At 39.1% G+C, this 24,391-nt stretch overlaps 1 protein-coding gene across 1 annotated transcript; it reads right to left on the bottom strand.

Moving 5' to 3' along the window:
- Positions 1 to 4,465: 4,465 nt before the first annotated feature.
- On the bottom strand, positions 4,466 to 23,042 carry LOC147203534 (lysophosphatidylcholine acyltransferase 1). The gene is made up of 14 exons (XM_086113802.1): positions 22,605 to 23,042; positions 20,570 to 20,709; positions 17,807 to 18,021; positions 15,954 to 16,066; positions 14,918 to 14,978; positions 14,682 to 14,740; positions 13,246 to 13,280; positions 13,002 to 13,056; positions 12,784 to 12,866; positions 10,416 to 10,541; positions 10,026 to 10,179; positions 9,460 to 9,558; positions 9,053 to 9,188; positions 4,466 to 8,906 (listed from the first exon to the last, which is right to left on the bottom strand). Exons 1-14 carry the CDS (start codon positions 22,725 to 22,727, stop codon positions 8,674 to 8,676), a joined length of 1,632 nt encoding a protein of 543 aa, XP_085969928.1. The 5' UTR covers positions 22,728 to 23,042; the 3' UTR covers positions 4,466 to 8,673.
- Between the last annotated feature and the right edge of the window lie 1,349 nt (positions 23,043 to 24,391).

The raw sequence follows: 24,391 nt of genomic DNA, 5'->3' as shown, positions 1-24,391 counted from the left end.
TGCTTCAATAAAATATAAGGTGTGAGTGTAATAGATTATAAAAAGTAATTATCACCAGTCTAAATCCCCAAATACATATTTTTTTTTTCTTTCATTAAGAATAAAAGAAAGAAAAAAATTAATACATCGAGCAAAGTTTTAGTTTCCCTCAGGAAATAAAAATAAGAAAACCTCCATTTGTCTCACAATGGAGAAATTCGCAATCATTTGGAATAAATGTTAATTTTTTTTAGTAAAACATTGACATTTAACTATCATAACAAAAATAACCATTCAATTTCAAATGCAATTCACTAGAAATAAATTAACTAATTTGACATTCGCTGTAAACCATTGAACACATTTGATTATTATACTACATAGCATACATATATACGCCAACAAGGTTATTTTTGCTTGGTACAAAACTCACCGTTCACCAGAATCAAGTGAAACGCTCCCTCAGTTGACAATTTGGGTCTGTCAACTTCCAGTTGTGTTGAGGTTCCTCACTTGGCTACAAAATAATTAGCGGCATATTTACTTCATATGTTACAATTTAGAAACTAGTCCAAATGAAAAAAATATACTGCAAAAATCATCATGACAGATAAGGGTAAAGACAGAAAAGGATAAAAAGAAGTGCTCGTCAATGATGATGTGGTAGCTTCTTTGGCTACCAGAAGACCGTATGGTCGGCTGTGGGGATCTGTCTGCAGGACCACTCTTGAAATATGAGGAACAATCAACAACACCCCCCCCCCCCTCCTCTCCACTACTCGGTCCCTCTGACCCCTCCCTCCTCCCCATCCTCACCATGCCTTTGTCTTGTCCTCCTCTTCATGATCCAAGTCGGTGTAAATTTCCTCTCTGATGAAACCCATCCTTTCTCTCTGGAAACCGAGAATGTTAAAACAGAACATTTTCACAATTATTTTATTTTGAATATGTAATTCTAGAACTGTTGGGCAGATTCCACTCCCCACAACAGATTTATAAACAAAATCAATTTACAGAAATTTAATTGAATATGTTGTTGATAGTTAGCAAACTATGGTTAACAAAATGTCTTTAGCACCTTGACAGATGTGCAAGTTACCCAAGCCACAGGCACCAACAGTCAAACACCCAAATACCATCACAGATGTTGGGTTTTTAACTGTGCGCCGATAAACAATCTGGATGGTCATTTTCCTCTTCGTCCCGGATAACACAGCGTTCATGATTCTCAAAAACAATTTGAAAGGTGGACTCACCAGAACACAGCACACTTATTTTGTGCCCAGAGAAGCCAGCAGCGTTTCTGGCCGTTCTTGATCGAAAGCTTTCCGCTTTGCACGGTACAGTTTTAATTTGCATTTGTGTATGTCGGGGCAATCAGATTTTTTTTGGAAGCGTTTTTGAGCCCACGTGGCAATAATGATGTTGCTTTTACTGCAGTGCCGCTTGAGGGATAGAAGATGCCAGGTTTAATGATGATTTTCGGCTTTGACGGTTATTTGCAGAGATTTCTCCACATTCTTCAGATCTTTTGATGAGATTATAAAGCAACATTTCTAAATTCTGTGAAACTGTATGTTGACAATTTTTTCTCAATTTGCTCATGCAGTTGATCAATATGTGGTGACTCTCACACCAGCTTTGCTGGGGAACAACTGAGCCTTTCGAGGATGCTCCTTCATGCAAACGTGACACTCATCGGTTTCCAGTTAAGCTGTTAAACCTGTGGTATGTTCCAAACAGGTGTTTTTGAGCATTCCTTAACTTTCCCAGTTATTTGCTGCCCCTGTCCTTTCTTTAGAACATGTTTGCAAAAAGCTATGACTTTTATCAATTTGAACATTAAATATCTTGTCTTCGTTGCGCATGCAATTGAAAATAATTGTATTGTTTTTATTTACTGTTTACACGACGTTCCAGCTTCACTGTAATTGGGGTTTGTAACTATGACACAGCTACCTAGCTTGCTGCCTACACATATCTTCAGATAGATATCAATGCCCAGCTGACCTACAGAGAGTCCGTTCCGACGCCTTGACCTCACGCGTTTCTGGTTAAACCGCAACAAGACAGAAGCACCAAATTACACAATCAGCCAGCTCCACACGGACAGATTTATGATCTTTATACTAATGAATGACAGCCTGTTGCTTGCAAGCCACTCACGATGATTAATCAGCCACTAAAGCACCTACACGCCCTTAAAGTACAATCATCCATCAAGCCTCATATCAGAAATCATTGGGTCAATGTTACCTGTGGTGGGTGTATGAGTTTTCTTCCCCAATGGTTCAGACAACAACTATAATCGAGTGGGTTGCTTTCATAAATGCAACAGCTGTGACCCAGAGAGAGGAAGGGCAGAGGAGGAGGAAAAGAGCAAGACATGCAGAGAAGGGAGAAGGACACGAGAAATGGCAGGTGAAATGAGGCAGGAAGTTAAGTGTTTTTCCATTTTATCACGGAGAATCATAGATATTACAAATACTGCCAATGGCCTACATAGAAAGCATACACATTGAAGTGCTGAACATAGAATGTTTAGTAGCGGAGATAAATTATTCCTGTGGGGGTTTTTTTCTACCCCACGACGTATTTGATACACAATTGAGATGATGTGTGTAAAATGTGGAGACAACAGTAAGGAATGGGGACACATTCTTTGTCTATTGAGGACAGTGCCACCATTTCTAAACAATTGCAAACATTACCCCAAAACACCAACTTCCAGATTACCTGCTGAGAAACCCAGTGGGGGTTCTTGTATTTAATGAATACTCACATTGCTGTTATTGCAAACCCAATGAAGTTGGGATGTTGTGTTGAATGTAAATAGAAATGGAATACAATGATTTGCAAATCATATTCATCTTATATTTAAAAGACAAGATACTTTGTTTTTAGTAAATAATCATGAATTTAGAATTTTATGGCTGCAACACGTTCCAAAAAAAGCTGGGACAAGGTCATATTTAACGCTCTGTTTTGTCACCATTTCTTTTCACAACACTCAAACGTTTGTGAACTGTGGACGCCAATTGTTGAAGCTTTGGAATTCTTTGCCATTCTTGCTTGATGTGCAACGTCTCCCATGTGCTATTTTACGCGTCATAATGCAGCACACATGCAAAATCTGGTTTGGCACTGTCTTGCTGAAATAAGCAAGGGCACCCCTGAAAAAGACGTGGCTTGGATAGCAGCATATGTTTCTTCAAAACTTGTACGTACTTTTCAGCATAAATGGTGCCTTCACAGATGTGTAAGGTACCCATGCCATCGGCACCAACACAATCTCATACCATCACAGATGCTTGGGTTCTTTTCCTCTTTGGCCCGAAAGACAAGGCATCCACAATTTCAAAAAACGATTTGAAATGTTGACTCGACGGATGAAAGAGCCCTTTTCCACTTTGCATCAATCCATCTTAGATGAGCTCAGGCTCAGGGAATCTGGCGGAATCTCTGGGTTGTTACTGATAAATGGCTTTTGCGTTGCATAGTAGAGCTTTAAGTTGTACTCATGGACGTAGCGCCAAACTGGATCTACTGACGTTGGTTTTCTGGTGTTTCTGAGCCCGTGTGGTGATGTCCTTTTCACACTAATGTCGGTTTTTGATCCAGTGCCGCCTTAGAGATCGAAGGTCATGAGCATTCAATGATATTTTGGGGCCTAGCAGTTTACATGCATTGATTTCTCCAGATCCTCTGAACATTTTGATGATATAGTGTATTGGACACAGATGATGAAATCCCAGAAATTCCGTACCATTGTATGTTGAGTAACATCATCCTTAAACTGTTCGTCTATTTTCTCAGTTGTTCACAAAGAAGTGAACTTCGCCCCCTCTTTGCTTGTGAATGACTGAGCAATTCAGGTGCAGCTCATTTTATACCCAATCATGGCACCCACCTGTTCCCAGTTAGCCTGTTCACCTGTGGGATGTTCCAAGCAGGCGTTCGATGAGCATTTCTTAACTATCTCAGTCTTTTTTGCCCCCTATTCAATTTTATCTGGAAAATGGTGCAGCCATAACATTCTAAAAAAAAAAAAAAAAAAACGTTTCAAATATTTGTACTTTTAGGAGAAAAAAAGTGTTTTTTCCAGTTTCCATCCATTTCCATGCAAAGGCCGCTCGTAAGCAGATATCTAAACTTTGTCTTTCTGTCTGGTAAATTTATGTTTGGAAGAATTTGTGAAGGATAATAAAATGTTCAATTTCATTTTAACTCAGTTCGTTTTTTTTTAAACACAAGACACCACCTGCTGACCAAAGTGAGGAGTGACAATTATGTAGTCATCTTTTACAGGCAGGTTTATAGAAACTCAATAGGGATGATGAATGCAGGAATGCTAATCAACATCCAGTTAGGTTAGGAAATTGTGACTTAAATTCACTAACCAAGAAATAAAGGTTATTTACATCAACACTGCAGTCAAATACGTTGTCCGTATACAGTAGGAAAAAAAATCAGCAAACAGGAGACGTTTTATTTGTAATGGTTACATTTTATTCAATCTCAAAAGCGTTACAATTCTGCATTGAAAGTGAAGTATTTTGGTACTTGTCAGAAATAGTACAACGTATTGATTTGGAGAGTCGTCATCTCAGAGGTCTTGACTGGCAGAACGACGCTGCTCTCGGCTCTAACTCTTTGAGCACCAGACGATCACTCATCATCTGTCCTGACACGAAATCCATGTTGTCTGCATTCACTGTACATCCATCGGTAACGGTGCAGCTGTGCAGAATGCTCCAATTGGTTTCCAAGTAAAGTCATCCAGGATCGCTGAGTCATTGAACTTTTTCCGACAAAATATGCTTCGGATGTCTTTCGCTTATTTGGAAAACGTGATTAGTATCAAGAGCTGATTTTATGTCTTTGTATTTCAAGCCAACCTCAAAGTAAAATTAAATTAAACTTGGCCACGGGTGAAAAACGCTCCATCTTCGTTGCTTTCATTTTGCAAGATTAGGAAAATGACCCTTAGTACACAACACGCATTTAAAAAACAAGCGTTGCCACGCAAAGCTTTCGTGATCACGCCAATTTTGCGTGATAAGGGCAAACTTTGCGAGGGAACGCAAAGTTATTTTGTCCTTCCATGTCACCTTAGTGGCTACGTAAGATATCACAAAGGGGTGTGTTTGTGACTAATTCTTACAGAAATCAGCAAAATGTGTGAATTCCTGACAGGCTGGATTAAACTAGTCGATGGGTGGGAGGCCATTTGCTGCTGCACTCTGTGTAGAATTCAACTCATCAGTCAGATCACCATTTGTCCCACCACAGGCAAAATTCACACAAGCATCCCTACAAAAGACAAGAGTCTTGTTCAGGTTAGCCTTTTTCTTTTCCCAACAAGTTACATCATAGTAGTCCTTAACAGACTAATGCAAAGTAGCTTGCAAAATGACTCTTCATCAATACAGACTTCTAAAACGAACCTTGAGTATAGAAAAAGAGGTGAAGTAAAGCTACAGAAGAACCAGTAAAGTCCACAAGCAGAGAACCATCAGAAAAACAATATCGCCCTGTCAAGAGTACACAACGTCTTTCTTCTTCGGCTCAATGGTGGATAAACTGTTTAGCAAGCAGCATAAATACCAGTTTTTCAGAGGGACAGCAAGACGAAATACAGAGGAATAAAAATCAGGAACTGTTACAGTTGTAAATACTGAAGACAAACATGTCGTCAACAATAGCAGTCTTTTGACATCGAAAAGTATGTTTTTGTAAGCCTGAAATAAAGAAAAGCACATGGGGTCGGTACTTAACGTGATTTAAAACATTCGATGCAAGGTTCAGTCCTTGCCATTGAGTTTCAGTACAATTTCACAGTCATGTCTGCTCTGTGGATGTACAAAATATTTCCTTCACATTTACATGGAAATTGTGTCATTAAACTCCCGTTAACATCAAATACATTTCCACTGTGTGGTGCAAGCATATCCTATTGATTCAAATCTGTAAGATGTTTCCAAGTATGCAAAGTCAGTCATTCTCATGCTGTAAACGTTCAACAATCAAAGACAAAGCAGAAAAGTCAGTCTAAACGTTGTGTGAAATTCAAATTACTCCAACTTGGTCTACAATATAGGGAATGGTGCAGCTTCTTATAAAATTATTGTTGCCTACAAGGGCGAAACTATTGCTAATAAAAAAAGTCAACCTAACATGCTTTATATTGTATGAGAACTTTTACAAAATAAAGAAAACTAAAGTGCAACCACAAATGCAAACCAGGAATAAAAAAGCGAATAGAAATCAACACTAAAATTGTGACGCAGTAACAACATTTCATTTGAATACGTGTCTTGCGGCCTGTCATGTGGCGCTTACATCACCTCAAGGCCTGACACATTTGTACACTGACATGAAGCCTAGTTTAATATACTGTACGTACACCTAGTTCAACAAAGAAAAGGGTTCAAATCAAAACGAAGTGTACTTCTGTTTTTAAAAGCAAGATTTCAGTTTGCGTGGAGTTGCTTTTGATTGTGACAAGATTGTCAATACATTCTCTTATCAAGCATAAAAGTTATATTCAAGGCTATCGGTTTCCCTACAAAATCTGCATTTAGGTTGGGAGCAGTCAACATGCGTTAAGAGGAATAAAATGACTGGACTTCAGACCGGTTAAGAATACAGCATCGTATAACATGAAGGAAAGGAAAAAACAAAACAAAACAAATGAAAACAATCTGGCTCATTTTTCCATCATCATCTGGCAGTAAAAATAAAAAATAAAATCATACACGTATATCAAAGATTCACAAAATGCCCAGCATTTGGAATATTCAAAATACCTAACGGAACTCCTTCAAAGGCTTAAAAAAGTAGAATATTGCTTTCCTGACAGTCATAACAGAAACACATGCAAGCATGGTCTTCAGACAGTGTTAAATTCCAAAAGGGAAAACCTTTTTTTTTTGCTAATGGAAAAGCAATCCCTCTAATTTTAACATGCTCAACAATGGTGCTCATATCCATTTTCTATTTCAAAAGACAAAATAAGTACAAAATTAGTTTTCATGTTTGGGTAGTGATCAAAATTTGAATACTTGCATCATGCTTTCAGGCTGGTTCCACATGTAGCCTTCTAGGGTTGCATGTCACTGTACTGAATATTTATACAAAAATAAGAACCTTTAGCATATTTGTTTTTCCTTTCCAAGTGATTGAAGCTATGTATGTGTTGAATCGAATACCGGTGACCAAAAAGTATGGCAATGTAAGGCAGAAAAGGAATTTGGAATGACACGTCTTGTTATAAAATCCGCTGACAAAACGAAATGTGCTTTCAACGTCACACCCAAACTCCTTTCCCAGTTTTAAAGCCATTACACCGCCGAGTGAAAGGGACAGCAAAGACATAACAGGTGACATAATCACCAAACACATTTTTGGTCCAATTTGTATAATATCAAGAATAAAAAGACAAATGATTGAACATAGGCAGAACAGTACTGATGTCATATAAAATAAAGACGTGCGCAAAAATCAAAGTAAAAAATGATGACATCATACAAGTATATTTGTCATTTGTGTTACTGAACCCTGAGCTAAATCAAAAATATTGTATAAATATATGTATTTAACAAGCTCATAGCAAAAATGTAACCTACTCAAAAGACCCGAGTACACCTCAAATTTGGCTTGAAGCGGGAAAATGGCTTCAAATGCAACAATTGTCACTGGTAACCTCGGGTGGACCTTTATGTAAATACTCTTTAATACTACCCAAAATGCCATCTGTACACACTCTCTAGCCAAAAGGCAGTAGCATTTAAAAAAGGGGGAAAATATATATATACAGTACACACACATCTGAAACACACTACTTTCCTTAATGTGTTTCTTTCATTGTCAAGGCTTGATTTCCATTTACTATAAACATGTAAAGCCTAATAAAAATATGCAGGTGTGAATGAGAGAGAGAGAGAAAGAAAAATTGCCCCAACCTTCAGTAAGTGCCCTTTAAGTTTGTATTCATTGTAACCGTTACAGCCAAAGCTGGCCTTCTGAAAACACTCGTTCCATCGCCCCCCCAAAAAAATAAAAAATAACAATTAAAAAAAATACAAAATCAACATACATGAAGTAAAACTGCTATCATGTTATAATGATACTTAAAAAAAAACATCTGGACAAAATACTAGCAAAAAGGTAAGGTGAACATCCATCCATCCATTTTCCGAACCATTTGATCCTCACTAGGGTCGCGGGGGGTGCTGGAGCCTATCCCAGCCGTCTCCGGGCAGTAGGCGGGGGACACCCTGAATCAGTTGCCAGCCAATCGCAGGGCACACAGAGACGAACAACCATCCACGCTCACATTCACACCTAGGGACAATTTTAGAGCGTCCAATCAGCCTGCCATGCATGTTTTTGGAATGTGGGAGGAAACCGGAGCACCCAGAGAAAACCCACGCAGGCCCGGGGAGAACATGCAAACTCCACACAGGGAGGCCGGAGCTGGAATCGAACCTGGTACCTCTGCACTGTGAAGCCGACGTGCTAACCACTGGACTACCGGGCCGCCCGGTAAGGTGAACATCTCATTTGTAATTACTGAAATATAGTCCCTTTCGGTTTGGGAAAAAAAAAAAAAGCAACCATCTACACCAAGCATGAAGCACATAACAGCCTCTCACCGGGAGAGATGTTTGTTGTTCCACAATCACAACTTTTTCAATTGTGTTTCTTAAGGAATGCATTGTTTGTGCTGTCGTGATCATTGGGGCTGAAATCAGGACAGATGCCGTTAGTTATTTTGGTGTTGGCAGTGTCATGCACGCTGTGAAAAGACAGTCTAGACTTTGTTTGTTGATGTTGGCAGAAACCACTGAGAAGACCTGTATTTTCGTGGTACAGGTATTCCTCTGCAAAGTCCACGTGTTCTTCCGTAAAGCTCCTGAAATTCTCTGTAGACACCACAAGAGGGGGACAAGACAAAAACAGCAGACAACAAAAGGTTTCACAATGCTTTACTTTTACTTTTAAACCCAAATTAAACTCAAACATTCTATAGTGCTTCAGATTAGATTTCAAAGATGGTTATATTTCTCACCAAATGTGATCTTTCCTGTGCCTTCATCAATGGTGGCAAACAAGCAGGTTACATTGAGATGAGTCACTCCCAAAGCAGTCTTCAGAATAATCGCCAAGTCTGTCTCGGTGATAGCGCCATCCTCAGCCTCAAACATCTATAAAGTCACATTACAGTACGTTAGTTGATTGTCATGAACTGTTGTAACCTACTTGACTTGCTCTGTGGTTACGAGACTAAAGGGGAAAAGGTGTTTTTTAGGTGCCTATTAAATTGAGTTGATCAAAAATACATTGATTTCAAAAAATTTATGCGTTTTGAAAAACTGATTTTCACAATTTTACAGGACAAAGCTAAAAAAATTGGAATGTTTTGTTACAAAGACGGAACAACAAAAGCCTTGTGGATGGATGTTGTTGGTAAATTACCTTGAAGGCCAAGTTCAGCGTTTCCAGACTGTTAGAAGGTCTGCATACAACAGACAAGGCTATCACATATTCTCTGATATCCACGCTGTTATCTTCATGCTGGAAAAGCAAGAGTATCTTAAATTATTAAAACAAAGTCAGCGACTATGACCATGTCCATCCCTGTAATTATTTCATTGACACAAATGCCTTTAAAACATTGAAGGGGAAGGCAAGTAGAAAAAAAAAAATCTTTGCAATAATGTTCTATGCAACACCGCTAGTCTAAACACTTAATTTTGGTTACTATTGTATTTGATTTCAGCAGCAAAATTGTCTTGTTTTTATCCATCTCTGTTGAGAGCAAGTGGCAAAATGGCCGTCCCCTGAGATGGCTACAAATGGCTGGATTATTCTGCTTCGTTTTCACAAACACAACATTATGAAGAAGATTGTGTTTGGATGAGTGGGGGCTCATAGAACATATTGCAAAGATTTTTTTTTTTACTTGACTTCCCCCCTTAATAAATATTTTTTGTCAACCAAACATATTCTTCAAACTTTACATCTTGAGAGCAAATGCTGACCTCATCAAAAAGGGAAAACGTATCTTGTAACATATCTGAAACGGGAACATCCAAGAACTGAGCAAAGTCATCCAAGCACAGCCTCTGTCCTTCCAGTTTCCTGGATCTGTTCCCATAATCCTGCAGCACTTTTTCTGTGTTTTGGGGTTTAAGCCTGTGACAGGAAAAAAAATATCACTAATATTATGCTCAATAAGATTAGGAAATGCAACGAGCACAGAGTTTTGCGAGTCAGATTGAAAATGTAGAACTTCATTTTATAACCTTACATATTTGAATCATTTGAGTATTGCTTCTAAATGATTGACAACAGCAGCAGCAACAACAAAGACCACAATAGCAGCAGTTTCTACGCTCAGTTTCCTGTAACGTGAGGTTTGAATGACTTACCCTAGTCTCCTGACGAGTCTGGAAAACTCCAATAAGCAGGTGTCTACTGGCAGTCTCAACTGGCCTTCTGCCATGGCGAGCTGGCAGTCCTCAAACGAATAATCTGTGATGGGGACCCCAAGGGCTCTGTAACAGTCAAGACAGTAGTGTATAGCTTTCGTGCATGGACAACACAAAAATTACATTGCAGTGGTGATGAATGATTAAAAATAAAACGTCTGTCAATTCGATAGTCAAACAAAATCTGTCACTCCTACAAATAAGATAAATATGTACACATCGCCCAATGTGTGAAGTTTAAATGTATTAAGGAAATTTCCATCCTGCTTATTTGCATAATGCACAAGTGGTTAGCAAAACTGCTTCAGAGTTTCTGTTTTGGAGTTAAATTGAGGGTGTTCAGACTTCCTCCCAAATTCCAAAACCAAGCACATTAAACAGCCATCAGAAAGAAAAGTCCAAATATATATAACTACGGGGACATATGTTAATTTGGTGCTGTCACTCGCGAATATTTTTTTTTAATTTATTACTCCATCGATGAACGCTATTTTGCATTAAAGTGTATTCAGGGCTGTGAAATGAGGAAGAGAAAATCCGAGGAAAGTATACGGGGGTTTTGTATGTATGTGTATATATATATCTATCTCTCTATATCTCGATATATCTATCACTATATATCGCTATATATCTATATCGCTCTCTCTCACACACATACACACATATATATATATATATATACAGCTGTCAGTTTTGCGCGTTTTTATTGGCATTAATTTAAATGAATTTTAATGGGATAAAAAATTTTCTTGCGAGATTAACGCGGCACACGTCACAGCGGATGTTACGTTGCCTATAAATAAACCAGAAACAAAACAACAAGCGTGCTGCATAGGTCCACGCACGTTTGTTTTGCCAGCTACGGCAATGCGAGACACCGAAAACGGATACTTAAAGTTTACTTTTAAAAAGTTGCCTGATTGCTCCACTGACAAGACCAAAGTTACCTGTATGTTTTGCAGTCGTAAACTGAGCTATCATCATAGCACGTCTAGTCTGAAATACCACTTAATGGACAAGCACACAGCTGATGCGAGTACTCCGCCCCCTCGTCTCAGACAGACAGCTATGGATCATTTCAAAGCGAAGAAAATGGATGACACGACGAAGAACAAATTTGCTGAAGCCATAGCTAAATGTATGGATACTGCACGCAAGCCTGTCAACATTGTCCACAACTCGACTCAAGCTGAAATCATTCGCATTGCATCTAACGACTCCACTACAGATTGCCAGCGAGAGCCTCCATTAAAAGCTGTGTAGAGATTGTACGGAGCGGAGAAGGCTAAGGCATACCAAGCGGGAGAAGACACTGTTTCGGAAGAGAAATAAGAGACTAGGTTGATGAGCCTCTGGTGAATAAAGAGCAGGCAGCCTGTCGAATACGATGTATGCCACTGACGCGATTGTTACTTGTTTGGAACTATTTTGTGTGGAAGGTTACAGTGTTCCGTGTCCATATAAATAGAGCGGGTGGAGCTTCTCTGTGTTCGTCTGACAGTGACGGTGCGCAGAGGCGGTGACAAGACAACGAAAGTTCAGCGGTGCAGTGGTAGCAACCTAGCCAAAATAAAACGTCTCCAGTGTTGTCATCGAACCAAGTGTAGTCATCTAAAATGATGTCTACACAAAACCGTAGAGAGACTTGCGCGCAAGAAGGACCAACAGAATCAACATAGCCTGACTGCTGTGTTCAAAGCAAACTTGAGAAAAACGAAGTATGCAACCATGGCTTAAATCCACTATAGGCTGAGTACTAGTTTACCTTAGATGTGCACTTTATAATGTTATATTGCTTTGTTTTGATTCCATAAAAAGAGCTGTTAAAGCAGCTGTTGTGTGACAAAAAATGTTTTCACTGTTGTTGATATTGTGTGAGAGATTATGTGTGAATAACTGCTCCAAGTGAAAAATGTTCATGTAAAATTGAAAATCAAAATTGTTATTTCAGTAAATATTTGCATTTTGCACATAGAAAACTGATTCATGATTCCATGTTGATGAGAGCATTAAAATGGGGAAAAATAGGACAAAAAACTATGAAAGGAAATTCAGAAACGATAAAAAATGTGTGAGTAATCACGATTAATTTTTAGTGAATTTGAGTTAATTATGACAGTTGCATTTTTAATTAGATTAAATATTTTAATCATTTGACAGCTCTAATATATAATAAAGCACGTTATATTGCTTTGAATGAGTGTACTTGGATGACATCACTAACTACATTTGTTAGTAGTTAGTTGGCTATCACTATATACTGGAATATATTTTCAAAGAAACCTTCCTAACCTTGTTCAAAACTTACTTGGCCATGACATGCCTCACATTGATTGCAAAGAGAGCAGGGTTATTTTTCTCTTCCTCAGAGGGAGTGTAAATGGGAAGGAACTGCAGAGGGAGAGACATCACAACAATTTTCAAGGTAACTTGCCAGTCAACATCCACTTCTATTGCCAATAATGATCTGGGATTGTGTACAACAGGACATCAGGAACTATGAGATACACACTTGCATACACTTACCTCTATTTCAATGACATTGTGTAGCTGGCATAGTGTCAGCCACAAGATCTTAAACCTGGATTAAAAGAAATTGAACACAATGAATGAAAAGTGATTCAAAAGACTTGGTTTAAGTGTAAATGAAGGGAAAATATGCTCGCTGCTAGATACCTTTTTTAATCAATATCCTAGAAGTAACAAAACTAACTTTACTGTTTATGTTTTTGTAAATAAGTATTGTATATGGTGAAAGCAAAAGACTTACGCTCCTGGGCCTTGCCATGTCCATGTGATTGTATCCTTCACAAGACAAAATAGCCACGTGAATGAAATAAACACGTTTTCTTTTACAACAGCATTTTCAATGTAGCTTTAGTTCAATACTGTGAAATATCTGACAACACGTTAGGATATTGTCATGTGTGAATTTTGAAATAGGTATACGTTTCTGCCAAGAAAAATACAATCATATTTCCAAATGTTATGAACTCGTATTCCAGTTAACAATTTAATCATTGTGAATGAAGTCAATTGAAAACCATAAACACGTTAGATCAGAAGGATACTTGCGCTCTAGTGCTTTGCCCAAAAATGGCCAGCAGGTGTCTCTAGAATAAGACGTTAAAATATCACATAGAATTTGAAAGATTGACAGAATTTATTCATAAGTGGAGTGTCATTATGTGCTATATGTTACATGTTACACATACAGTACGTTTGACAATAAGGTTTTATCCAATCCAATCATTAGAGTGGCAGGCTACAACCAAAAATAACATCATAAGCAACATATTTGATATTTTAGATGCCCTTTAAGCTTAAAAATGAGCTATTTACTCTTTAGATTAAACAAATACACAGCCGTATTCAAAACTGGAGCAGAGTTTCCATATTAGTGTGCTAAAATCATCATGTTTTTGTTTCATTGAAGAAACAAAACCAACAGAGTGCATTTGCCCTCTTCTCATATAGTTTTTTGCAAACTTGTAGTTTCCTCATTTTGATGTTCAAGAAACATCAAACAAATCCAAATATTAGACAAAGATAACCCAAGTAAAAATAAAATAAAGTTTTAGGCAGTGACTTTATTTATTTGGGGGTGGGGACTATTCAAAGCTACCTCACCCTGTGCAAATAAGTACTTAAGGGGAAACTATGCCAAAAAAAAAAAACACATTCAAAAATAGAGGGGACAGGGTCATGTTTGCCACTGTGTTTCAGTATGCACTGCATTGCATACTCTACAGTATGTATGTGTGTGTATACACACACACACACACACACACAATTATAGTGTCGAGATAAGTCCTGTGCTAGGAAGTGCAGTCCCCGTGTTTCCTGAAGCATGAAATTTTAAGTGATAAAGCCACAGATTTGTTTGCATTATTGTAATTTGATCTGACCTCTCGCCAAGTTGTTTCGTAAATTCACGATTAACTGAGGTAGACAAATTGAATTTCAGATTAATATATGGTTCATTCGCATTTATTCTAGGGCAAGCCTAACCTATAAGAACAAAACATTTATGTATTATTAATGTGAGCTTGTAATTTATAGCTTGAATGCTTAAAATACACAGAGAGGACCTTGAAAAATGAATTGTATCTTCGATTGTTATATTGAGTAAAACATTGCAATTGAATTATTTTTCAAAATCATGCAGCCCTCGCACATGCATAATCAAGATGGAAAGATTCATACCAGTTTATTTGGGTATCTCATCACAACCGGTTGCACTGGTACCGCTGGGATGAAGGCCCCTACAAGATTAAAAAAAAAAAAAAGCATTCACATTTCAAAATGAAACTGAAAAAACACTGTTGACATTGTTCATGCTCTTAAATAAAAGCACTATTTCTGACTGAATCTGTGCTTCCGTATAGTTGCAAAGATACAGCTGAACTGAGGCTGAAGAAGAAAAATGAGGACCAGTTTACCTGGCTTAAAGGTGATTAGACAGGATCTATTGGTGCAAGTTCCCTCTGGAAAAATCATTATCTGTATGAAAGAAATGAAGACACCATGTAAAAAGTGGATACTGGAAAAAAGTTTCGAGAAAAAATCGTGCTGCAATCACATAGAGTGATTAAGACAGAGAGAAGCAGATTATATACGCACGCAGGCACGCACGGAATACCTCCTAAAATGCTTTTTTTGGGTCATAACCCCCAATGACAAAATTGAATCTCAAATAAATTAATTGAAATAGATTGTAAATGTATTTCTTTAGATTGTTTCATTACTGTCTTTTGTTACTGTGGGAACATGAGTTCTAATAAACATATTTTAGTTTATAATTATTATTTAGGGCACGTGTCCCACAACATAAACACAACCCTGTTATCAAAACCTTTTGAGCATGGTAGAAGAGGAGGAAAGCAATGAATCACACGATACGCTGGACTTGACATCAAACAGTTTTTCCCGAAAGACTGGACAGAGCAAAAGTATGTCCTCTCCAAGTTTTCACATTTTTATAAAATAGGTTAGCCGTGATTGAATGTCTCACTCTACCTCATGCAATGCTGCAATTCATAAGATCAGAGAAGAAAATTATTTTTTCATTATTTTTACCAAGCCAGCCCACAAAGAAAATGCCGGGGATTCTTTCGCCAAAGCAAAGTAGAAGAATGTAGTGTCAGATAATTGTTTTTGTTTTCCGTACCACTCACACTTACGATGAGTACTCAAGAAATGTGATTTATGATTGCACCAGTTTAGACACTGCAAACAATTATTCCATGAATTCATTCAATCTACGCCTTATAATTAATACAAAAGGAAACTTTTTTTTCTTCAATTGAAGTCAAACAGCATCAGTGAACAGGTTGTGTTCAAATTTGGAGGCTCCACTCATGAGTGAACGTTTCTTAGCAGTCTGAAACTGGAGCCTTCACATGGATGTTCAGTTTAAAACATCAACAGTGATTGTGAATAAACTTAATTTGGCGGCTTTTGAGACACATTCTTTACCTGTGGCCATTCCCCTCCAGAGTGGGCTCTGCGCTTGATCTCTTCCACCGTCTTCTTTCTTGAGTCCTGATCTGATCGTGATACGAACACCGGCCTGATGTACTTTATCAAAGCTGGGGGAACGACAGATCCACAGCAGAGAACGTAAATAATGACAAAGGCTCTCGCAAGACTCACCTCTTAATCACATTGACAACAGTGAGATGAGAAGACTATCGTTAAACTAACAATTTTACAACCGTAAAACACTGGTTTCATCCCACTTTCCAAAACCATGCATATTAAACATTCATAAAATAGAATCTCTTTCATCTTTTTCAGCCTATCTGACATGGGAATAATCCAAAATGCGACAGAACAATTATGCAAAATAATGTTGTTGCATCCCCCCCCCCACACACAAATTTGCAAGTGATATATCAGAAAAAAACCACTCCCTTCTTCATTTACATGTCACGCCTCTCAGCCCAGCCCACCGATAGGCCCTCAGTGGGCACCTGGAGGCCAAAACATCTCTCGGTACAAACAATGGATACCTTGTTAATTCAATGATAGATTTTGCATGAAGTGAGACACTGTAACAAACTCAAGGACATCTTATCATACTGCCGACTCGAAGTTGAACCTTCCTGTCTGTACTATCAGTTAACAAGGCCTCAACTACATTCAGCTCAAGCATACAACAAAATGAAACTTTAAACATGATAACTTTTAGTTTGTCTATCAAATGTGTACGACAATTACGAGACTAGTTTAACCAGACAGGAGTCAGGACAACTTCGTAAAAAATATTTTGCTCCAGTACAGTAGTGATCATGGGATGCACTGCAACAAGGCATAGTCTTATTAATCAGCACTAGTTTATTTAAGAAACAGCAAACCATGAGCTGCACTTTGTGAAAGGGAATGGGCACTCAGACAAGAGTCATTTTCAAAAGCAATACGCTTATGTGTTTGCAAACACCATATGATGTGTTCTAACTGGCGGTGATAGGCTAGATTATCAACTAATGAATTAGAAAAAATATATATATACTGTACGCATCTTCCTAATCAGAAAACTGAGGTCTTTTGGGGGTCAGGGGTCACCCCTTAAGACCTTCTATGACTCTGTGGTGGCTTTAGTGATCCACTATGGCTTAGTCTGCTGGTCAGGCAGCATCTCAGCCTGGGACAGAGAGACGGAACCGAGTGGTCAGGAGGGCCAGTTCTGTCCGGGGCTGCTCCCTGGACACTCTGGAGGAGGTGGGCGACAGGAGGATGCTAGATAAGCTAACAGCTATGATGGACAGACCCTCCAGGCCACCCTAACAGCACTGGGCAGCTCCTTCAGCCAGAGACTGATACACCCGCGCTGCAAGGAGAGGTACCGCCGCTCGTTCCTGCCGACTGCTGTCAGGCTACTGAATAAATGCACCTGAACACCTGGAATCTCCCCCACTCACCCATGGTAAATAGCACAGCCAACTTATGCAGCACATACACAGTTGCATATATGCTTATATCTTATATTTTGTATTTTTATATTGCATTCTGTACTGTGGACAGTTCATATTTTTTTAATTATTTTGCGCATGCAAATACTTGTTTTCTACTGTTTTTCTATTTCTTCCCTCCGAAATGTGCTGCCGTACATTGCAAATCTCTCCACTGTGAAACAATAAAGGGTTTTCTTATCTTATCAGCCAAATGGGTAGTAGTCACACATTCCCCGTGTTTCCGTTTCCAAGCTCCACCAGCTCCACTTTGTGAGAGTTACTTATACGTTTATTTTAATACCTTTTCTAGTTTAATGTGACCCGAAACCTTGGGCATCTTTTATTCTGAAAATAATGAGAGTGATAGTCACTTACTTCCCCACAAGGGTATATCCTTGCTCTCAGCTTTCATGACAATAGAGGCCATTGTCATGGTAACTGGGATGGCATCAAAGTAGGAAGAGTGGGGTGCCAGAGTGAGAATGGGCGCTTCGGCAGGCAATGCCCTCTGCCCTTTAACAGTCATCCAATGGAAGCCACCCGCAAACCACATGACCCGCATGATGATCTTCAAAATGATATCGACCAGTCTGAAACAAACAGGATTCAGGTTCAAGATCTGAGTTCAGTAACATTCTCGACAGACAAATATCTGATCAAATGTATGAAACTGTCAACGGGTATAGCAAAACACAATTTATTGTTACACTGTTACATCAGGGTCATCACTCTCAATGGAACAGTAAACGCTCATTTATTCAAAGTTGCCTCCTCTCAAGGTACACCGAGTAAGACACTCAACAGTGTTTTTAAATCATTTTCACAATTTTTCAAGTTTGGCTTAAATTTAGCCGTGCTCACTGGAAGCAACTCTTATGCATCTATGACAGTCATGTTTGAAATGCGACACTGCAGACAGGCTAGTCTCTAGTTGGATGCAGGCTAAAAAGTAAAAGCTCTCGGTGATCGTTAGATCAGCAATGAAAGACATCGATCGACGTGCCGATGACATGCTTTTCCATTGAAATCGGCGGATCACGAATGGCAGCCAATCGATTAGAAGAACCACTACAGAGAAACAAAAATCCCACAAAAAAATGATCCCCAAAAATTGGAATATCATTTCAGTTTATTCTAAGATCTCTCCATAATTTGCACAAACAACCCATGCTAAATTTAGCTCCTTTGCAAGATACAATGCTTTTCTCGCAGTCAAGATCTATCACTTTAACATACTTTGTGAGACGAACCTCTATTTCAACAGGGAATCGGGGGCATCTTAGGGCATTACAGAAAGAGCACCAAAAAAAACAAAAACAAATGGTCTAGTCATTGTTGTGATCAGCTGTCATTGCTGGACAGCTCTGGGGGTCTGCTTGTGTTTTTTTGCGCCTGTAATGGGCAGCATTTTTCACAGCCCCGCTTTGTTCAGCGGAGAGATCGGTGCTGTTGGACGGTCTGCGGCTGGATGGATGCAAGGCTTGAGGAGCCAACGATGAGAAGAAAGGAGCGTCAGCGCAGAGCGCCGATGCGGATGTGGAACTGGGAGTCGCGACTTGGAGTTGAAGCGGATTACGTGGGACAGGAGATGTGAGCCAATCTCCTTTCGTCAATGGATGCTAAAGCTTCGTGTTTGCTTTCAAAACTTAGCTTGTAGCAGACGTGTGCACATTTTCAGCATGACGTCTCTGATCCACTGGTGAAAGGACACTTTGATCCTCTCCTCTTTCATCTATAACTGCTTAGCGTTTGCAGGAAAAGTGATTAAGATTGCACGACTGTCTGTGTCTAATGTGTTGTGTTGTGTTATTTTGACTTCAAGATGGTGCCGCGAGCGTGGCTGCCTTACCAGCAGCTCCTACATTTTGTTCTTCTACTTCTTCCTTTTATAACTTTGCTGCTGTGAATTGGAAATTTCTCCACTGCGAGACGAATAAAGAATTTCTTATCTTATCTAGTCCAAAGGAATTCTGTCATCGAAAAAAGACGGTGGATGTTGTGATAATGCAAACAAAACCATTTTAAGCAAGCACTATTCGGGCTAACCAGTGCGAAAGCCCGATCTTTGTCACTGCCGGTTGCTAGCCAGCTGGAGATGAGTGGTGCTTGACTCTGCTGCATGCGTCAACGTACGGCGAACAAAGCAGAGGTGGGCATCAGCGAAATGAGCCCAAAATTCTCTCAGCGCCTCCATTGGCTCAAGACGAGAAGGCTGCCTCGCCACCGAGGAGTGCCTCTCTGGCAGCCGTGAAAGTGTGTGCATTGCTGGGAAGGAACCAGAGCTCTCACACACAGCAGGTATGTGTGTAGCTGCCGCTCGATGAGTCACACAATAATGTGCATTTTGAGCGACTGAACTATTGTTTTCCGTGTTTCACTGCATTAGTGTGCTCCATTTTTCATCGACACAATCTGAAGATGTAGAAAAGGGGCCCTAGTTTGAAATTTCTCAAAAGGTCAAGTACACTCTCTATAAGACTTCGTCAACATTTTTCAAATGTGTAGTTGACCAGCCCCAATCAAAAACTTTTTTTCTGCATAAATTGTTATTCTTAACGTTTAAGAAAACGGGAAGAAAATGTCGGCAAATTACAACAAAGAGTAACTAATATTTTTAGTCTGTAACAAAACATTTTAAGTGTATCAGTTTGCCTGAAATTCAAAGAAATATAAAATCTCGATTTAAACATTTTTGACTGACTAATTGAACCATGATGAAAATACTATTTTATCAAATCAAATAATAAATTCAAATTGATCAGCAACTTTGAGTCTGGATCACAATATTTAAAACACTGCAACCTACAACACCAAAATTGGAGCAGGTTACAAGTTCGTAGAAGATGAGAGTGGATACTCAGCAGTCAGCATGCTGCATTTGTTGTCTCACTGCCAGGTTCCTCCATCTTGCATTACGTTTTGATCAATACAATTGATAGGACAATGGACACTCATATTGGAGTGTTTACGTATTTGTAACGTGTAGATAAATATGTAAATTCAACATGATTTCTTTTGATGATGAAAACCACTGCAGATTTTATAACCACCATCATTTTGCCTTTCTCATTTAGTACCAAGATGTGGAAATCCGCTGCGTGAACAGTGCTGCAAACATTCACACACAGCATTACCCACCTCCTCCAGAGGCACTGGGGTTCAACAGCTGTCTCAGAGCGTCCTGCTGAGGCCAGAAACGCAAAAGGCCAGGCAAGCAGCATCATAAATGCAGCTATGAGTAGACGGATGGGGAATAGTGTGACTGTCATAACTGCGATCTGTAAACAATGACAGAAAAAATAGGGATAAATAACACACACCGAACACATTCAAGGTAATCATGGTAAAATCTGACTGCGTAAGACACCTCTGGGATGACCAAAAAGTCAGTTAAAAGCGCGGTTGTCAACTGTCATAGTTGTCACAAGGGTCTCAGTATCAAAATGAACAAAATTACACAAACATACGAAAGTGAAACAAACGGAAAACAATACCACATAAAATATTATTAAACATTTTTACAAAATCCAAAACTAATTTAAAAAGAACAAATCTATCAAAAATTACACTGACAGGAAGTCTTTGTTGTGTACTAAGTGTGTAGTTCAAAACCAGGCAAGAGGTTTGATGACGGTAAAATAAAGATGGGGGGGGGGCTGAGACAATAAATACAGTGACAGAATAGAAGTTCATTTGACTGACTGGCCATTACATTACCTCAGGAAGAGAGATGAAATGCTTAGTTTTACAGAGGTTCCCCAATTATTTTTTTTAGCATGTGATAACGATATTTCTTTGTCATATAAATGAAAAAGCATTTTGGATCAAGTACTGTAATGTCTCCTTTCTTGCAGCCACAACCGAACTGTTTGTATTTCTTTATTTACTTTATTAAAAGGAGAGAAGGTATGTTAATGAAAATTTATTTGCAAATATCCCAGATTATATCCACTGGCCGTGGTCGGTTTCCATCTGTAGTCCCTTGGCATATTGTAACATTTTAAATACAATATATGTACTGTTTACTTAGCATCAACATAAGTATTCTCTGGTGAAATTGTATTGATGGACAGGAAATGCAGATATAAGTCTGTAGTAATGAGAAATACATATTTTTATACTTCTGCCTGATGTCGTATTTTGTCAACAATTACCTTGGCAGGATTTGATGACAGTTAAACCATACAAGTGAATGTGGTTTTAAGTAAAATTAAGACCAGTCCACACGTTACCCATAAAGTAAACTGGTGAAAGGGACACTTTGATTCACTCCTCTTTCATCTATAACTGTTTCAAACAACAAAGTGTATGCAAGAAAAGTGGTTAAGATTGCACGGCTGTCTGTGTCTTATGTGCTGTGTGGTATTATTTAGTCATTTTATGTTAACTGTTCTTTTGATGAGAGGGAAGAAATTTCATCTGTGCTGTAAATTGCACATACAGCGCAATTGACAATAAAGTTGTACTTGATTTGTTAAATATTCCTCAGTGGTACAACCTGCAAGCGGGCATAACATACCAGTTTGAATGAGAACATTGTTTGTGTCACAAAAAACTCAAAAGTTCCCCAGTTTACCCTGAGCAAAATGACGCCGAGTAGTTTACACCTTCGACATACCCTCTTTCCCTTTGAACTGAAATGCTGTGCGTAATCTGTCACCGTCCCAATATGTACAACACGTGTTGAATGGGCTGTGACATGCATAGAAAACGACACTGTCTCAAGTAAACAATCGGTCGTGCTCTGATTAAAACTCTTAATGTTACTGAATCGAATAATGGTGTTTTCAACAACCAAAACATTAGTTTAGGCCCATCGTGAAGGGATGGCCATGCTTATTTAATCGTGACGTTATTTCATGCTTTTAAGATTCATTCAACTGACTTTGTTCACGCGTTTTGCCAGTTTTGTACAGCAAAGTGCTAATAAAATATTATTCAAATGGCTCATTTATTTACAACATTGAAACGCTGGCAAAGAAGTCAGATGAGAGACTGCAACATTTAAGTAGCTAATGCTAACGACTGGCTAGTCCTCGCTCAGCTGACTGGGATACATGCAAAAAAGGCAAAAACGTCATTAATAGCACTGACAACCTTGCCAATTTTAAAAAAAACCGCAAACAGGTCACCCCGGTCCATTGATACGAATGCATGCATGTTTAACAGTTACCTTTGCCTTTTCCATTCGGGTGAATTTCAAGACATGTACAAAAGGGTTTCTGAACGGAGGCGCTTGGTCCATCTTCTTCCCATCAGGCTCCATCGCACATTGACTCCGAGTCCGTAACCTCATCCCGACAAGTCTTTGTCAAGGCTACCCTACGTATTCAAACACAAACGTAATAATGACTCAAAATTGAGTGTTTCCAAGCGCAACGCAGCTTTTGCCCAATCTGTATCGTGGTCGGCAGCTAATTACGGCGACAGTGCGTGGCTGTTAACGTTATCTCTCTTTATCCGGCACCATGGAGGGATAATGGTTAGCTCTGGGATTAGGCGGAGTTATTTGAAGTAGCCTTTGTCTATACGTCAAGACGCCTTCTTTCATAGCGCGATGCGCAAAGCAATCCGCTAGCTCGGGATGCTAATGGAGCCACAATTCCGCTGCCCTGCCTTTGCGCACGCGCAAACCGCGTCCAACCCAAATTCAGGATGAAAACAGCAGTACAGTACTGTACTTAAATATTTCAGGTAATCAAGTTCCAACAATTTTGCTCGTTGACGTATTTACGTTTTGAATGCAGGTATAAAAGAGTCACCCAATGTTATTTAATATTTATTTGAGTTATCCACTTTGCCTGTATATTATAGTAGGCCTATTGCTGGTAGGTTAGCCACCCAAAATATTTTAAAAACATTTTTGGCTCCACGAACGTTCATTTTAAAATCCATGTTGTTAAAATACGTGTGGTGGGCGGCTTGCGTCGGTGTGCTGAAGTGAACCGGTTACATACGGGAGGCAATAAAGAGGATCACAGAGGTTTTGCGATTTATATTTAGAGGCGGCACATCTCTCGAGCCTAATGTGAACATATGGACTGTATAGTACTTCCCAACTGCTTTCCCTCGTCCCCTTGATAGTGATGCACCAATCGGTCGCAAGCTCGACAACACAATAATTGTAACTAAACCTTTGCTTCCCTCTCGTGGCAATAAGCTCTCTTTACATATTTACATACACTATTTTGCACTGCGATAATGGAGGAGGAGCAACCCCTTGTGGTCGCCCCCCCTCACACTCTCACTCTCTCCCTCCCTCTCTTCCCCCTGTCTGTCTGTCCGTCCATCTTGCTCGAACAATCCATCTATCAATCTAAAGGCAACTGTCAAAACTAACTAACCAAATAAATACATGCGTACATAAATAATGTATTTAATGACTACAACATCTCATCAAAACAAAAGATTGTGATTTGTGGAGTGTGTGACTAATTTACCTCATGCAGGAAGTTCAATTAAATGAATCATACAATCACCATCATATGTTTACGTTTCTTTTGTTAATTTTTTTGGTAATTGCAAATACTCTACTCAAGAAATCAAAGCTCCAACACCCACACAAGCTGCACACACTCCTCCCTTTTTGTTTTTGTCGAGTATGCTGTCCAAATGTGCCGTAGGCTGACGTATGAGGGAGTGACATTTGCATTTGACAGGAATATCACATCAGACGTGGTTAATACTGCGGAGGATGGTGTGATTAAAAACCAAAACAAAACAGCAGAAAAGCTTTCCCACATTCCAGCCAGACTCTCCCCCACTTCCCTTTTCTTCAATCTCATAGCAGAGGTGCTTAAATTAAAAAGGAAGAAATGCAATTTAAAGACATGGGGTAAACAATCACAAAACACTTGTTTCTGGGGGAGACACAATTTGCTGGTGCCTTGTCCAATTTCTTATGGCCTGGAGGGCTGCTACAGCACTTTAACACCCGGTTGTACGCTTCTGATTAAAATT

The sequence above is a fragment of the Hippocampus guttulatus genome, chromosome 6 (genome assembly GCF_054856545.1).
Source record: "Hippocampus guttulatus isolate MCC_2025c chromosome 6, RoL_Hgut_1.0, whole genome shotgun sequence".
In the NCBI taxonomy this organism is placed as follows: domain Eukaryota; kingdom Metazoa; phylum Chordata; class Actinopteri; order Syngnathiformes; family Syngnathidae; genus Hippocampus; species Hippocampus guttulatus.
This window is presented reverse-complemented; position numbering and strand designations above follow the sequence as displayed.

Excerpts from the sequence above, each read along its gene's own strand:
- LOC147203534 (XM_086113802.1), bottom strand. The coding sequence starts at position 22,727 with ATGAGGTTACGGACTCGGAGTCAATGTGCGATGGAGCCTGATGGGAAG. Across the intron at positions 18,022-20,569 it reads CCCCAGTGCCTCTGGAGGAG|ACTGGTCGATATCATTTTGA; the intron begins GTGGGTAATGCT and ends TGTTTGTTTCAG. Across the intron at positions 16,067-17,806 it reads GGATATACCCTTGTGGGGAA|CTTTGATAAAGTACATCAGG; the intron begins GTAAGTGACTAT and ends TCGTTCCCCCAG.